The 17,825-nt window shown below is 46.2% G+C and overlaps 1 protein-coding gene across 16 annotated transcripts in view; it reads right to left on the bottom strand.

Moving 5' to 3' along the window:
- BBX (BBX high mobility group box domain containing) overlaps nucleotides 1–12,443 on the bottom strand; it is a 132,291-nt gene extending 119,848 nt beyond the window's left edge. For 3 of the 16 annotated variants that reach the window (XM_088156519.1, XM_088156580.1, XM_088156555.1), the window contains exons 1-2: nucleotides 11,766–11,935; nucleotides 9,005–9,077 (exon numbers count right to left, since the gene is read on the bottom strand). Coding sequence is in view for 6 of the 16 variants with exons in the window: in XM_088156490.1 (XP_088012616.1) it covers nucleotides 9,141–9,326 (186 nt within the window). In the remaining 10 variants the exon portion in view is untranslated. The other 13 variants (XM_088156509.1, XM_088156566.1, XM_014892218.2 and 10 more) reach the window with 9 other exon arrangements.
- Nucleotides 12,444–17,825: the final 5,382 nt, after the last annotated feature.

Here is a 17,825-nt window from a genome sequence, read left to right as displayed (position 1 = left end):
CTTGTGTGTTTGCGCACGAGTGTAATTTTATTAAGTAGGACATTTTTAAATGCCACAATCAAAAAAGGCATAATTTTTCATGTCCTAAACAAAAAATTTCTTAACAGTTGAAATCTAGATAAATGCACATAGGCCATGAAATCACTTAGGAAGTGTACAGTGCATGCTCTAAAATAACAAAAAAAGTAGCGCCTAATTTAGTGTAAAGGCTAAATTTAGCAACATATATTAGTGGTTGTCTACCAATAGAGACTGCTCCTGAAAAAGCAGAAATACCAAAGCAAAATGAGATTACAAGCACTGATTTAAACCAAGTGTTTATTGAGCAAAATCCTGAATTAAATCAGTTCAATAGGTATAACTGGAATGTCAAGGCAGCAGACATGTGAATGTATGTACAGAGGGGCTCACAAGGGCCAGGAACAGGAGGCATAAAATCTTCCCCACTTTCAGTGTGCCTGCCCCTACTCTCTCCTCAGCCCTACTCAATCTCTGCAAAGCCTGTTAGAACTCCACAAAACATCATCCCACACTCAAAGATTTTTTTCCCCTCTAGGATCCTTGAATAAGAGAACACAAACTGTCCCCACTGTAGACCTGAACTGTGTCCTTCTCTCATGTAACAAACTGCATGGAGATGTCTGTAATGACAACCTCACCTACTACTTTGATTTCCTTCTTTCTGCAAAGAGTAAACACCAAATGCAGCCCTGTCCATCAGGGAAAGCAAGACTGCATACAGAAACCAGATCAGCCGTGGCAGAGAAATTAGCAGAACACTTCTTAGCCAAAATACAGTATCTGGTCAGTTTTCTCAGATGCTTCCCTCCACGCACTCCAGCATCCTCTAATTCACTTCGGCCCCCATCAGCACATGGCGCAGCGAAACAGAAAGCTCGACAGGGACATCCTCAAGAGTCCTCTTCACTATATAAATAAATAATCCATTTCCTCCAGACATATCTCTCAGGAGGGCAGGATCTTCCTTTACTGATTAAAAACCAGGAAGAAGTCGCAGGCACACAGACCCAAAGCTTTATTTGAAGCTCCCACCTGAACAACAGGCCAGCCCTGAGTAGCAGCAAACTAAGTGATTTCAAAACCAGCAACTGAGTATCCAGATCCCTTCAACAGCTTCCTCCAAAGCACTCTGAAGGACCAAACTATAGTGAGGGTTCTCGGTGTGAGATTTTGCCTGGGTCACTTTTAACCATGGATTTTATTTACCTTCTGCTACTTTGGAACACAGCACTGAGGTGAGACAGATGAGCACAAGCACATACAAAAGAATGCAAGGAAAATACTTGACATTCAAAATTGTTTTACACACACACACACACACCAGAGGCAATTTTCTCATGTTAATGGAAATCTCATTAAATGAGAAATGGAAAAACTCAACCATTATACTTAGTTATCTGTCATTTACTTCCCTTATTTATGGTCTTCCATACTAAGAAATAAAGTTAAAAACTTCCTTCCCTTGCTCTGCTTCTGACTTGTGCTTTTTATTTAATCTAACCATTTTAAAAGAATGGCACTGGAGCTTCTGCTTACTCTTTCAGCACTAAAACACGTTTTTAATCAATACAACAGAGGAAGTAAATTGTGAATAATTGCCTGCATTAATATATTTGCTACCAGCTTTGTCATTCTTTAATCTGCACACACCAAACTTCCCCTTATAAACACCTCTGCTTCTCCAAAAACAGCTGGAAATTAATTATGCTGGTTTTATTTTCTTATTAATTCATATACTATAGTTCTGTAATCAGTGAAGGATCATACTGCAATTTTGCATACTTGTTTCAAAATACATTACGAGGACTTGATGATTGATGTTTAACACAATGTATGAAAGAGCATCTCAAACAAATTAAAGGGAATACAAACAAAGAAACTTAAATAAGAAGAAGAATTACACACATATTCAAACAAGAACTAAACCCTGGAACTCACAAGTTTGTGGCATGGAACACTGATTAGAACTGAGCTAGGCAGGAATTCTACACTATTCAACATGAAATTTGGATATAAAGAAACCTTTTGCAAAGAGAAAGAACAGCTGAAAACACATTTACCAATGAAGTGGAGGTGAAAATGGTACTTCTTTCCAAATCTATCATCTCTGACCATTGATTTGCAGTACATCAGAATGCGTTCTTTCCCTAGACAGACAGCCAACTTGCAAAGCAAACATACTTGAACAAAATGGCTTACGTGCCAGAAGACTTATCATCTACCAAATGGCATTCTCACACTTCATGCTCTTCCACCCTCTTCTCGTTCACAGGAACTCGGCATGTTTCAGCAATGTCTCTCTCTATTCCCAGCTCTTCCTACAAGGCTCATCATCAGGTCAGGGATGGCCTGCAAGCTTGTGAGCTGATCCCCGAGTACAACAGGTGCATGACCCTGGCAGGACTATCTGCACATCCCTAACTAAGAATAATGTGAAATCTGCAGCTTTCCTGAAGAATTACAGGCCACCAGGAACTTCAGCCAGCAAACCTGCAAAGGGGTGAACATTGCTGATGCAGATCTGGTTGTGGCTTTTTGTTCAGGAATTCACCTGCACAGTTGTAACTGCAGGATCAGGCTCTTCAGCTATGGGGTCAAAAGAAACTGATATGCCTGTACTTCACCCCGTAAGTTAGCATGATGCTGCTAACTGTAGCTCACTGTAGGCAGGATGTGGCTCAAAGACCATCACTTAGGGAAAGCAAACCCAAACATGGCCAACCACGAAAATGAAATGAGGTAAGAGATCAAGTCCTCCCTCGCTCCTTCCATTCTCACCTAATGTTTTCTTTATCCAGCCTCACCTTCAAATTCCTCATGAAGTCTCTCTCAAATATTGCTTTGGCAACCACAAAACAATGCATCCTCTCACATACACAAACAAGAACTCAGAATTATTTGTTTCACAGAAGAATACACAGGCTGCAGAGGGAAGATGCACTATTCTACTGCAAGAGACGTAATCCTGACTATTACTGTGTGACATGCTTTCCCCACTGCTGTTGCTGGGTACCTCTTGACGGTGCAAGGCATCAATAGAAATGAAAAACACACTCAAAACAAAAAGACAACTTCTAGTAAGGTTTAAGTTTAAAAGTCCTTATGTAGCCACCAAAAAAACCATATTGAACAATAAACTGAAAGGTATTGGTTGAAAGCCATTAAGCACTGAAACACTGCCTGACAGCAGCAAGGTACAGTCACCAATTCTTGACCCAGCTCACCAGTGGCACAGGACCAAGCTTAAGACATCCCCACGTGAATCCTGCAACGGGCCAGCTCAATTCTCATCAACAGAACCAAGGAGCAGGCCTGTAATGTGTGTGCCTAACCCTGCCACGGGGACCTCGGGGCTCCAGAGGAAGCACAGGAGTGCCCCTCCCAGGAGTGAGGGTGGCAGAAATCTTGCTGTTGCTACACCTGTGTAAGAGGAGAGTAATCCCACAGCCAGGAACGCAGTTAGAGGCATTCCACAATGTCTTAAAGCACACAATTTGCTACACACATAATGTCTTTGAGAAAGAAAATATCATAACTCCCCAAACAAAACACTGCACAGCCACAGGGAAGACACCTTCCCACTTTCCCTCAGAAAGGGAAGGTGTATACAGGACTTCATAAGCTTCTTGTCAAGAGAGCTTCCACTTGCATTAAGTTCCACAGATCCCATGTTGTGCAAGTCCACTGCATTATTTTTATCTTTGATGAATGAGGCTCTGTGATATTAAGGGTCAATAAAATGCTGCTTCTTACTTTCAGCATTTGCTACATTTTCTAAAATCTCTTATATAGAGACACCCACGTGGAAGATTTCTGACAATAAAAATTCCATGCTTCCTAAGCAACTGATTTTCTTAGTGTATCCTCATAAAATCCTGTTAACTTTCCTTCCCCTCGCTAAAAATTGCAATGTTGTTGTATTAGGTTTCTTTGTACTCAGATATGCCTGAAGCTAGTGTATTTTCACATACTGAATTGTCCACGCTCATAAGGACTTGCTACTACATTATGCATTTGTGTGCTATAAAGGAAAAAGCACGAACACTGCAAAGTGTCAAAACCATGCTTTTCCTCTTTCTTGATTCATTTTTTAGGTAATTAAACTTATAAATATTAGAAATAATAAAATGCTGCTACCATTATGAGAATACTACAAATAGATCTACACCCAGGCATAAAGTGCGCTGTACTCCTCAAATACACCTCCAATTCTTACATCAAATTTTAAAGTAAAAAAATACTAGTAAACAGCAAATCTGAAAATCTTGCGTATGCTTACTGTCTCTAGAAATGAAAGTTCAGTAAGCAAGTTCCCTATTCATACTGTCACAGTGCCAAAATAGTTGCTTCTGTCTATTCCACATTTTATAAGAAAATCAGTTGTCATTTTGCATTAGATTATGAATATGAAAAAATAATTTAATTATGAAGAACTATTTCACATGAATCATATTTTTGAAACTTCTCTCTGAACAATCATTTTCTTCCTTGCATTAACTTTACAAAGTTGGCATTAAATAAATAGGGGTAATAAATACTGCAATAAACAGCAGTTTAAATACCATGCTTACCAGCAAAAGCTCTTAAGTAAACTCTCCTCCTACTTTACACTGTCTTGTCAATAAATATAACCAAATTGTAAGTCAGTAACTTCACAACATTCTGAAGGTGGGATTTTTTTTTTTTAAAGCAGCATTATGAATGGAAGTGGAGTACTGGCATAAGATGTCCAAGTGGCACAGAATTCAGTGAGACTATTCACATCTCAAGACAGGCACTTACCAGGAAAGCTTCAGAGCAGTAGCATACACCAAGGGAACGGACACAAAACTAAGCAGTCAGATGCAGATTTTATTCCATTCCCTGCTAATGCTAACCTGCTAAGTGACTGCAGGCAAGCCTACGCTCCTTTCACAGCTTTTCATCTCAGATGCCTAAAACTGGGAAAAAATTATTGTTCCTGATCTTGAGGTGTGTGATTACAGTATGGCTTGTGTATTTCACCAGACAGGACAGAAGTACATAAATAAGGCAAGGCCTATAACTGCCAATTATTAATAATATCACTATTACTGAGAAAATAGTTTGTGCTTTTTTCTTTTTCAAGCAATGCAAAACAGCAGCCCATCAAGCCATTCTTAAATTCGGAGTAATCCTTAGGCTGGTTCAGATCTTATCCCTTCTGAAACTATCAAGAAAAGTGACAGCTGTAGGAAGTCTTGTGAAATTCACATGTCCACCAGGACCACACTCACCCCACTACTCTCAGACAGAAACACTGTATCATTACGGATCTTAAAAAAAACCAAAACAAAATAAAACCAACAAAATAATAAAAAGGAAGTAAGTCCTAATAATTTTTGACATGCAACAGAATGAAAAAGCTTCTGGCAATAATACCCCAGGAAAGAGAGAAACATGGTAGAAGGAAAAGAAATAATACCATAGAAGTTAGAAGGATGACTTTAACCTATTTCTTCTCAAGAATATTTCAAAATACATGTAAGTTAAATACAGCTAGACCCCTAAGTAACAACGAAAACATAAATTATTAAGTTTACAGTAAGCTACAACTATCTATACTGCTTTGAAAAACTTAAATCATTCATGAAAACTGGTGCCCAGTATATGGGCACCATATAATTGAATTATGTAGGGAAGTACTGTCACTCTCCATTTAGAAGTGGTCAAGGGACATACGGCTATGTCTCTAAAAGTAAAGACCTTGGAAGGCACCAGCAGGCCAAAGCTGTGCTGCTGATTCCACTGGTGGCCACAGCAGGCCATCCTTACGACAGGGCACAGGTAGTCTGACTTGGGTCCAAAACTTGGAAAGCAACTTCTGGTTTTGACCACATCATTTGCCGGAGCTATAGAGACAGCCTGCAACACACTCAAAAATTAAAATGAGAGTTTCAGTTAATTTATAGTACCTTCCTCCACCAAAGAACTGCCTTCAGATAAAGAAGGAGATCTGAACACAGCACAAGCCATGTACTGTTGAAAGAGAAGCAGTGTCTCACCTCCCAGGTGTCCCAATTCCACTGTAGGTACATTTACAAACATCACATCACAGCAGAGCCTTGGACACCACAGGTCACACCGACCTTACCTGCACCTTTTCCACCACCACATGTGGTGGAAGAGTACCTTGTCCCAGCTCACTCAGTCAAGATCTCCTCTCTTCACACCACTCTTTCCCCAGCTCTGTGCCAGAAGACTGCCCTGCCTAACGCCATGTTCAGGAACTCCAGAGACACTGCGCATCCTCAGCCCACAGACCACGAGCAGCAGCAACCTGGAAGAACTTTAAGCTCTGAATGCGAGCAATCACACCAGTGAATTTAACAAGACTTGTCATCTGCTTCAAGATATTCACATGCTTATAGGATCGCCAGCTACGGAACCACTAATTTACGAACAAAGTGTATTAAGAGCATTCCGGATGAACAGGAAAAACATTAGTTATAAAATAATGGCATGATTACCTCTGATATTTTATGTGGAAAACTGACATTTAATATCTTTAATTATTCACACAACAGCTATGAAAGAGAAAGGTTTTCTTCCTTGAAGGGAAAAATAAACATGGACAAATTCCTCTCACCATCACTCCTACACTCCTTTCCTAAATAAACCTCCTGCTGAAGCCAATGGAAGTTCGGCAGGCAATGAGCTTACCGCAAGCAGCCCCCAAAAAACTCTAAAGTGTCAAGGGCAAGCTTCTTAAATATTCTGAGTTTACCTTCATACAGAAACCAGCTACATTTCTGTTAAATTACATGCCTGCTTGACATGGTTTATCAGCTTGCTATGCCGAGAGGGACAGTAGTGTGCAACAAACTTTTGAGAGCTTGGGCCAATTTTTGAAACATCCGAAAGGCCTCTTCCTAAGCAGCTCATCACCTTCTATCTTGTGACACACCAGCCCTGCACTGGCACTTGCCAAGCAAACCAGAACTCCTGTACGTCAAGACTGAATGACTAAAACCTATTCATAAACAGTTACTTCAGTGAGAACTGTGTAATAAAAGAAATCTTCCCTTTTACCAAAATAAAAGCTCCCTAAAGTCAACGGAGATTTCTAGTCATGGACAAACCTAACGAAATCTCTATTCTCACCTTAACTAGGCACATTGTTTTCATTACCTTTTTTTTAAGCTACAAGGAAATTTATTTCTTCTCTTCCTCTAAAGCTCCTATTATACCTTTTTTGTAAGACACCCTAGCCTTTCCTTTGTTCAAGCCAGTTCAACATCAGGTGAGACACACATTTAGCACTATGCACAAAACCAAGGTCCACTCCTCTCCAAGTGTGGGAAGATTATGATCATCACTTCACTGCCAGATCAAAATTCCATGCATCCAAAAGTCTTCATAACAAAACTAAAACCAGATAATGACTCAAGACCTGAGTTAAAGTCTCTGAGCTATTCTTGTTCAGTATCCTTTACTATTACTTGAAATAAAGAAAATGTCCTTAGCACTTACAGTACTCTCATGTGACTCTTTACTGCAAACATAGAAAATTCAGAAATCAATACATTTGTATTCAGCCCTGATCAACATTTTGAAGCCTATCTGCCAGTTTTGAATTTCCAGATGCATTTTTACTTGGAAAAAGTTGTTGCACCAATTACTCTTCCCAGAACACAATCGTTGTCAGTAATGCTACAAAACCAAAAGTAGTATTCTCCTATGCAACTAGTCTGCCATAAAAAAATTCCAGCAATTGAACTTGGTGTTTATACTCTGAGATCTGCACATACCGACCATATTGCACACAAAATTCGAAAACCTGAAATTTGGGTGCAAATCTGCAGGAACAGGAGAACAGAAGAATTCTCCCTTCAAACCAACTGCTCACAGTGGTTGTCCCAGCCTTAACACATTGTGGTCATAATATCACACCAGAACAGCTGCTCTCAACAGCCCCCTTCAAGTCAGCATGTTTGACTCCATCACTTACCCTATGTCTGCTATACACTGCCTGCAAAAGGTCAAGAGTATGTTGTAAATCATGTGCATTTATGAGGACTAAGCTTACCCCAAATACACATCATGTCTTGTTTTTAATTATGTGCAGAATAGAAGAAATGCTACCTCCTATTTCCAATTTTGGGTCACACACAGGTCCGTGACACCATGGGCAATTGTACAAGAAGTGCTCCAAGTGCCACTCGTTTTATGTCATCTATAAATGTGACCCCAAAAATTTAAAACCTCTTCTTTAAACTACCACTTCCACTTCAGCTTAAAAAGTGTCAAATCCTTCAAAACTTATCATAACTTTTCCCAGCATGCAGATGTAAAAAACCATTGCTGTGCACCTGAAAGCTTAGGAATACTAGTAAATTAAGACACTAAGATACATATTTCAAATTGACTGGTATCTGCATTCATCAACACCGAAAGAAAAAACAGTAACACAGAATGAGCATGAATGGAATTCTAATTAGCTTTCAGTTTACATGTTAAAACTGAATGAACTCCTGTTGCAGCAGCATTACAGTTCTGCTAAACTTCTCACTGATTCTTGACCTCCAGAGTTTTCTAATTACCTATTCAGTTTACATTCTCATACTTTTCTACCACTGAATTTTAAAAGGACTTTACACGCTCATTAAATTTTTGACCTGCGTTGCACTTCGCATATTCTAATGTTACTCTGGTTTAAAACTTTCGCCCTTAGTCAATCAGCTGATTATCTTTACAAAGTTTAAGGGAAAAAAAAACCCACTAGAATAAAAAAAATAGTGAAGAGAGCTCTGAATATGCATAGCTTTTTAATTCCAAGTTACTTGGAGGCACCTTTACATACAAACTTTGTATTCTAGCAGTAGCTATTAACACCTGGAGAATACATGTTTTCTGAGGTGCTAAAACCAGAACATCCAGCATCTTCCTCATAGAAAGTGGCAGGACCTCTATCTTATCAACAACAACCAAGTTCTTTTTTCATGTGTACAGTTTACATACTTACCCAGGAAGGCAAATGGAAATCACAGACAGACGAAGATGAAGCTGTCTCAAAGCCTTTGTCATGTGACAGTGACCTATAAAGTATCAAATAAAGGCACATCATCAGCACACCATGATTGTACAATATTGCAACTCACCATATCGCCAACAAGAGGAGAGATCCCAAAACTTGAAACTTGCTTCCTCCTCATCCCCATCCCAGCTAAGTTGTCATCAAAACAAGATGACAGTGGCAGGAAACTGTAAGGAGCAAACAAAAGATGCACCGTGTCTTCAGAGGGCATTAGGAGTAGGCAAATGGAGCAAATCATCTGAGTGTGCATGAGCAGGGTGGGTTATTTTTCCTCTCTCTCTCTCACACGGATGCATGTTTATGAGCGCGCACAGATACATACACATACACACAGGGATGCATCACGTAATTATTTACACGCACACACAGTAATATTCGCATGTATTATCAAAATAAAAGACAGAAAGTTGACCACCATCTGCAAGGAGGCATACATAACAATAACCCCTGGGAACTTACACAAGTGAGCGATCAATCCCCGCGCGTGGATAAGCCAAAAAACGCAAAAATTAACAACAAGAATAAGCCGCCAGACCGCAGGTACGAGATCCACCCGGAGAAAGAGACAGACAGAGCGACGGACAGCAGGCTGCAGGGCTGGAGCACAGTTTCAGGTAATGCCCGCTGCCCCCCGGCAGAGCCCAGCCGAGCCGCCCGGAGTGCTGCGGCCGCCCAGCCGCCCCTCCGCCACCGCAGCCCGCGGGGAGCGACCCCCGGCCGCCGCGGGGGGAGCGCCGCTCGCAGCCGCCGCCCGCCCTCCGCCCACCCCCGCCCGTGCAAAGTGTAGGGCCACCGGAATCCGGGCTCCGGGGTGCGGTGGAAAGAAAAGGTATTAAATATGGAGAAAGACCGCCGTGACCCAGGGTTTTCCCGTCTCCCCCCCGCGCCCCCCGCCCCCGGTCACCATCAAGTTTGCATCCTAGTTACAAAATGTCGATCTTGAAGGCTGACAAGACACAGGGAGAGGGGGAGAGAACGAGAGAGAGGGAGAGAGTGAGTGAGAGAGAGAGAGAGACGAGAGAGTCCATCTTGCTTTGAGGGGGGAGGAGAGGAGCAATAATGCAGCGCATAAATCTCACCCTCCCGGGGGAAAAGTCTGCACAACACCTTTGGGGGCGGGCGGGCGCGCAGGGAAGGGGCGGCGGCACTGGGGGCTCCCCGGCCCTCCCAGCTGCCCTCCCCGGCGGGCTCCGGCGAGGCAGGCTGGCAGCAAACACCTCCCTGCTGCTCCCCTCCTCCTCCCCGCGGGCCCGGGCGATGATCCCGCTGCTGCCGCCGCCGCTGCCACCGGGGAGGAGGTGCCGCCGCCGGGAGAGCCCACATGGAGACCGGCACCCCGTCCCTGCCCCGGCGGCCGAGCCGGGCCCCTCCGCCGCCCCGCCGGGCTGCGGGACTTGGACGTGTCACCAGCAGGACGGGCAATGGTTTCGGCGCCCCAGGCCCGAGTGACCACCGCCGGCCTGGCGGCGCCCCGGCCTCCCCGCACACACTCACCTCCGCAGAAAACTTTTAACCGCGGGCCTCCCCCGGAAAAAGTGGCGAATCCGCCCCGCACACGGTTAAAGCCCCGCGGCCCCCCGGCTCGGCTGGCGGCGAGCGGGGGAGACCCGGGCACGGTCCTTCCCCGCCCCGGCGGGGAGGGAGGGAGGAGGCAGCAGGCAGGGAGGGAGGGGGCGGGCAGCCGCCTGCCGGTGCCTCTCGCCCCGCCGCCGTGCATGTCGCCTCGGCGGCTCTCGCATCGCTTCGTTTTACCTTCCTCATTCAGCGGCGGCAGCGGGCTGCCACCGATATTCCTAACGCAAACCTGCTGCCGTGCGGCGCCCGGGATTAACGCGACTGCCTCCTTCTCCCCTGCCTCCAACCCTTCCTTCCCCGTCCTCCTCCTCCTCCTCCTCGCAAACCCACACTGGATCGGCTCTCCTCACAGCCATGCAAGTTTCATACATTGCAAATAAACCCGAGAGGAGGAAGAGCGAAGCGCCTGGCGGGGAGCGGGGGGAGGAGGAGGAGGAGGGCTGCTTTCTGTAATTTACCAGCGACCCGATCTCGCAGCAGCAAATAACAGCCGAGCACCCATCCGGCTCCCGGCGGCCGGGAGAGACCCTCCCGAGGCGGCCGTCCCCTCCCCAAGGCGCCCCTCGCCAAGTTTTCTGTCATCGCGACCACCCAATGTCACAACTTACCTTCAGAAATAGGACTTCGCGCGGCCGAGGCCTGCCGCCACCTCCCCCCGGCCCCCGCCCGCCTTCCTCCCTCCCTTTCTCCCTCTCCACCTTAAACTTATTGACACAACATAATCCCGCATCCACGCGAAACTCCGGCAGGGCCGCCCGCCCGCCCCCCCTGCTGCCCACCGGGGCCGCCGCCGCCCCGGGTGCATCGCCGATGACTACCGGAAAACGCACAGCCCAACTCTCCGGCCGAGCCCGGCCGCCGCTGTTGTTGTCGGGGTCGGCGCCGGGGTTTTTCCTCCCGCTCCCCGTGCGGCCGCTGGATCGGCTGCTTTCCCCTCTCCGGTTTTATATCGCCCCCCCGCCCTTTCTCCCGGCGGCGGCGGCGCGGAGCCCCCCAGGCCGGCGGCAGCCGATACCGATCCGCGCACTCTCCCCCGCGCCTCGCCGCCCCTCGGGATGAAGTTTCGTTTCTGTCTGCCGCGATTTCCCTGTCAAGTCCCCCCGGAGGCACGCACCGAGCGGCGGCCGGTGGCCATCCCTCCTCCTCCTCGCCCTCCTTCCCCTTCCTCTCTCCGCCGCTGCTCTTGCCTCTCTCTGTGGCGGCGAGAGGTGCCTGGTTTCAAACGCAGCCTGGCACTGGCTGGCCTACCCCCGCCGCCTCTCGGGCTCGTCTCGCTGGTGTTTTAAATGCCCTGCGCTGTACCGCGATCCACTTGGCCCCCTCCCCGTCAAACACCCTCGGTCACCCCTGCCCTCCCGGCCGGGCGGAGGGCTGGCGGCACCAACCCACCCGTCCTCCACTGCCCAAACTTTCAAAACGAAGGCAGGGCTGGCAAGAGGGAGGAAAAGTGACTGGAAGCCGCGGCAGCCGCCGCGCCGGGCAAGGGAAGCTCCGTGCCTTCCTCCCGTCCGCCAGCGCCGCAGAAGGGGCGCGGGGGGCTGCTCTGCCGCTGGGGCGCGGAGCGTAAAGCGTGTGGCGAGGGCACCCCTCTCCCTATCTCTCCCTCTCCCTCCCTGCCTGCCGCTGCCCATCTCCGCCCGCCCGGTGCGGGTCGGCAGGCGGGGGCACTCACCTCGGCGGGGTGCGCACCGCGCCGCTGGGCCGGACGCGGCTCGCAGCGCAGCCCCTCCGCCTCGGCGCCCGCGGAACGCGGCTCCACACAGAGCCATGCAACCCGGGCAGCGCCACAACACTCCCCGCGATATAAGGCGCCCTGCCATTGGCCGGCGCGCTGAGCGACGGGCCCGCCGGCCACTCAGCGCTGCCGTTACACCCGCGGCCCGCGAGGGAGCCGCCGGCTCACACTCCCCGCACACACTCACACAAAGATCGCCGCGCTGCCCCTCGCAGGGTTCGCGGAGCCCCCGGCGGCGGTGCCGGAGCGGGGCACGGAGCGGGGGCGGCCCGGGGCAGCGCGGAGCCGTGCCGGCTACAGCGCCGGCAGCCACTGTCCATTGGCCGCCCGGGCAGCGCCGCGAGAGTAAACTACGCCTGCCCTGGGCAGCGCCGCGGGGTAGCGGGGTGCGGGCTCGGCCCGGCCCCGCGCACCCCGAGCAGCCCCCCGATAACTCACTCGGCCGAGTTGGGCGAGTTTCATTCAGAGGCCACAGCACGGCGACCCAGAAGTTGCGGGAGGCAGCAGCGCATCCGCGCAGCCCCCGCTGGGGCAGTAAACACGGGGAGCCACCCCCGCGGCCCGCGGGCGGACGGGCCGGGCCGGCGCTGCCCCCTAACCCGGCCTGGGGGCTTCGGGCAGTGGCGCCGCACGGGGATGCGGCGGAACTCCGGGCGGTGCCCCCTGCCGTAGGAATCCTCGCCCAGGCGTGGCGGAGAGGCCCTCACCGGGCCGGCACCGACAGCACGGCCGGCTTCACATCGGATTCCCATAGAGACCGCTCTGCTGGCAGAACTAGCCGAGTATATCGCCGGGGTCCGCGCTACGCTCCGTGTCCTGCCCGGTCCTCTACCCTGCACCTCGCGGATCGTACCAAACACACGGATGTGAAATTCATTTGAGAATTTCTCTGGCTCACGGGCTGATACGCACAAAGCGACAGTGTGAGGCCAGCAGCTTTTGCGTGGCTGCATGGCGATTGTGCTGACGGGTGTTGGAAATGTAGTCTAACTTTTTGGGAGAAGCTTCCCTCCCTTCAAACACAGTGTGGAAGCACACTGCGCACACTGACCCTGTGTATTAATGTTCACGGGGGCTTGAATATATGCCACATGAGACACTCATGGTTTTTAAGCAGAAGACACGTGGCATTTATTCTTAGAGTTAGAAAGAAGTAATTTTTTGTGTCTCTAGGTGGGATGCTGACTTCCAGTCAGCAATTGTCATATTAAAAAAAAAATCTTAAGAAATAATAGTTATAATAACAATGGGAATGTACTATTTTTTTTTCAATCAGAGAGCAATGTTTGTGTTTCATGATGGCTTCCAAGGATGTTGCAGTTTATTCCATATCTTCTCAGTCCTGAGCTTTTTTCCAACGTAATATGGTTAATTTCAGCGTATTCCCATGGCTTGTCTACTCTTCTTTCACTCCCCAACCCCTTTTCTCAGTATAGCAGAATTGTGTTAAATAACCGTGAAATAATATTTCTTATGTCTGAATAGTACAGTGCAGTAAAGTACAAGCTCGTATTAGAAAACTAAATTATATCCATGTTTCTGAGAAAGCATTTAAAATTAGCCTGTACATTTTTTCTTAAGATGTGACAAAAGTATTGTACATGCCCCACCCTCTTGTTTGTTGTAAGCAGGGGTGGGTTTTTCAGTGCCTGAATAATATAAAAATAACAGCATAAACGTGTTCTTGTCATTAATGCATTCTACTTCAGTATTTCATTTTCATTGCTAAGAAGGCAGAGCTGACCATCTATCCACTAGAAGTCAGGTGCACATCAGGTGTCAGAGGCTAGGACACCAGCAAGTGAAGACACACACATTTCATTAGTCACATATGAAAAGGTTGGCCTAATTTTTTGGCAGAGCTTCCTCCTACCGTTTCCAGATTGTGAAGTGCTTTGCAGTAGTGGGTAAGCAGCATCTTCTCAGTATGCATAAACAGTTGCTGGTAAGAGTAAGAGGCCTAATCCAGACAGTTAAAACTTACACGGTATAGTTTCTTACATGTCAGTATTACTGCTATTAGTGCCTTGATTCCTGGATTCTTTTACCTGTATTAATAACATCACACCATAGAGCCTCTCATACTTTTTCATTGCTAAAATCTGTCAAAGCAGGTAATTACTGAGCAATATAAGTGATGCAGGCACTTGATATACATGAACTTAATTGTAAAGGTTGTTTCATTTTGTTGCTAACAGATCTCTCCATTACACTTGATACCTTTGATAGCTATTTCAGAAAAGAGGCCAAGATAAGGACACCTTGTATGTAATGTAGTATTTTACAGCTGTACAAAATAGATATACAGTGCTCCTAAGTAGAACAATTGTGTTTTCTGTCTGCTTCGTACAGTTACAAATGGCTTGTGAGTTAGTAGCAAGGCAGGCCACCTATTAGGTCTGTAGAAGCACAAGGATTTTTCCACCCTTTAAGAGAGATGAGTAAGCTGAGGTATGCTGGTATGCTCAGAAAATAGAATGCTTGCATTCCCACTGCCTTTGATTTATTCTGTTATAGTGAAAGAGAGAACTGTATTTTCTTGGGTTGTCAATCCAGGACCTTTTGCAAACACTGAGGTCACGAAGAGGAGACGGAGAGGATAGTAAATATTTCTGGGTTTCCGTTTTTCTGTATATGATTTAAAGCAAATTAATATCTTTTTATGCCTACTTGGAGATATTGATGGCTTTCGTCAGTCACTGTTATCAAGAGTTTTAAGGTGTTAGTAAGTGTCTGTGAGGAATTTTTCAAGGGACAGCAAGAGAGCAAGTGCTGAAATTTTTTAACTTGCTTCCTCATTAGTATTTTAGAACTCCACACAAGTTGCACTTCTAGATTTTTCTGCAAAAACTTGTGTCATCAGATGGGACCTTTCAGTCACTTGTGTGTAACTGGTATGAGTTTTTGAGAGTGATGTCCTGACCCTACCTTGTGGCAGGCTCACATGGGGCTGCTGTGCACAGCCAGCCTGCTCTGAAGTCGCTGCAGCTGAACTCAGATAAAGCTGAGCTCAGCTGTGTGTACAGCAGGATTTGGGGCTTCCAAGTTGCATGTCCATGGCATTTGTGTGAGTTCATCTGGGTTTGCCTGCTTTGAGCTCAACTGGCAGTGGAGTATCTGAGTATCTCCCTCCCAACTGCATGTCCCCTCCTAATTTATCCATGGCACAACATAAAAGACATAAGCAGCCATGTGTCTGTGCTCTGTCAAGAGAGAAAATATATTTCCATTCACTTTGTTGTTATTTAATAATAACAGGAAAAATAGTAGCATTGATATAAATAATAGTAATGGGGAATTTTTTTTTTTTTTAGCTCCCTTCCTTTGAGGCCCGCCATGGAGGTCAGTAGTGCTGGGGAGGGGACTGAGTTGGATCCTTAATAACCATCTTCTCTTCTCCTGCTGCCCGGGGCAGGAGCTACCTGCTGCCTGTGGAACTGACCTATCCACTGGTAGCTCTTGCGGGCTGAGGTAGAGGCGTGTTCCATGGCCATTGTAAAAGCATTCAGATAATAGAAAGAAGCTTGGACTAGCCAGCTGCAGCCTGAGCCTGCAGGCCCTGGATCCCTTTGAGCTGCTACCATGGCTGACTACAAGTGACGGTTGTCATGTGAGCAGGGGAGGAAGGCCATAAGGCAACTCTGGGAGCATATGCTTTATCTGCGTTAAGCTTTGCACACAGCCTGGGGAGAGGCATGGGGAAGAAAGGGTGAGGCAGATGCAGCCTTATGAAGCATGTCCCACCTCTGCTGCTTTTTCCTGTGGCCTATGCCCACCCACAGTCCATGGAATAGCATGGCATCCTCCAGGTTAAAAAACACTGAAGCAGGACAATGCATTAGTGGGCCTATTTTCCTCCCCAATGCACTTGTATAACATGGTAACATTAATAGCAATTTATGTGCAAGCAGTGAAGGGAGGACGCATTTTAGCTGAACTAAAGCTGCAGAATATTCACTGAGGAGCAGGAACAGAGCCACAGGATCAGTGCAGGACAGCCATTCTTCAAGAAGCACACTTCTAGGAAGTCATTGTTCCCACCTCAGCTCCACTTTCAGTTTCTTGAGAGCTCAACAGAAGTTTGTAAAAGTCAAAGAAAGGGCCAACTTGTTCTGTTTGTTTCCCTGTAGGAGGACACAGTTACACTCTGACTATATTTCTTTGTTCCTATTCCTTACTCCTATTCTTTCACAACATTAATATAATCAGGGTATTTTTTTCATAATTTTGAGATTCTGCTTCTGAGAGTTCTTTTTCTATACTAGTGCATCTAATCATGTAATTCCTACTGTCTCCTATCAACTGTTTGGTTTTTCTTTTTCAATGCCTCTTTTTACTAGAGGAGCAATATTAGTAACTCCAACCCTTTAACAGAAGCAGACATTAAGAGCATTAGATCCTACAAGCAACCTCTGGCCTAAGCTGTTACCACTTTCATTTGACAAGTTAGACACGAGAGTAGGAAGGGGAACAGACAGGTGAAATGACCTGCCAGGAGTCTCACAGTATGGAAGCAGCAAAGTCAAAAATCAAATCTGAGCTCCTAACTTCCAGTGCATTGCTCCATCCATTTCTTTCTCTGCTTCTCTGAGATTTCTCTTTCATAGTGCCTCCCTTTTTCAGAAAAATATAACTACACCTTGAGGAACTATTTACCATTTTTTCCTGTTTGAGAAGGAATGACTAATAGGTTAGCCAGAACATCCACATCCAGAGTGTATTATCTCTGTAAAAAACTCCAAGACATTTAAAACTAATATATATTAACTAACCATACTATTGTACATGAAGTATACAATGTTGAGAATAGTGAGAATTGTCTGCTAATCTCTAAACTCAGTAGATTTTCCTTGTCTTTATACAAGTATACTGCAGTACACAAAGTATGTAAATCAGGTCAGACCTGCTTGCCTGATGTTGTGTAGCCCTTTGAGCTAGTCTAGTGCAAGCAAATCAGTTTCCATAGCCAATGACACACGAAAGCAGTGGGTCTGTCATTCACATCCAGTAACTTGGGATTGCTTCACTTACTGCCAAAGTCCCTGTTAAAAACTGGACCAAAGCATAGCAACTTTCCCTCAACACCACGTTTCCAATTTTTAAAATTCTGCTTTAATTCTCAAGTAAACTGCAATAATATTTAACTGCTTTGAGCATAAAACGTAATTGGAACTCATATTTAAATTTTAGATTGTTTGCCCCTTATTACATTTTAGTGCTATCAAGCAGGTTTCTTCCTCTTCCACCCAAGGGTCTCTTTTTCCTATGTCTGTTTCTGGTATTATTCAAGCATTTATTTTTTTTGCTTGCTATTCCTTTTCTATAAATGTTCCTGGTGCTTTAAAGAAGCTACAGCTCTGTTCTAGTGTCTTTCTTCAACCTCCAGAGTAACACCAGAGACTTCAAAGCTACCTCACAAATATGTATTTACTTCTGTCT

This window comes from Sturnus vulgaris, chromosome 2 (assembly GCF_052056855.1).
Source record: "Sturnus vulgaris isolate bStuVul1 chromosome 2, bStuVul1.hap1, whole genome shotgun sequence".
Taxonomy (NCBI): Eukaryota; Metazoa; Chordata; class Aves; order Passeriformes; family Sturnidae; genus Sturnus; species Sturnus vulgaris.
Note: the sequence above shows the minus strand (reverse complement) of the source record. Positions and strands in the feature narration are given on the sequence as shown.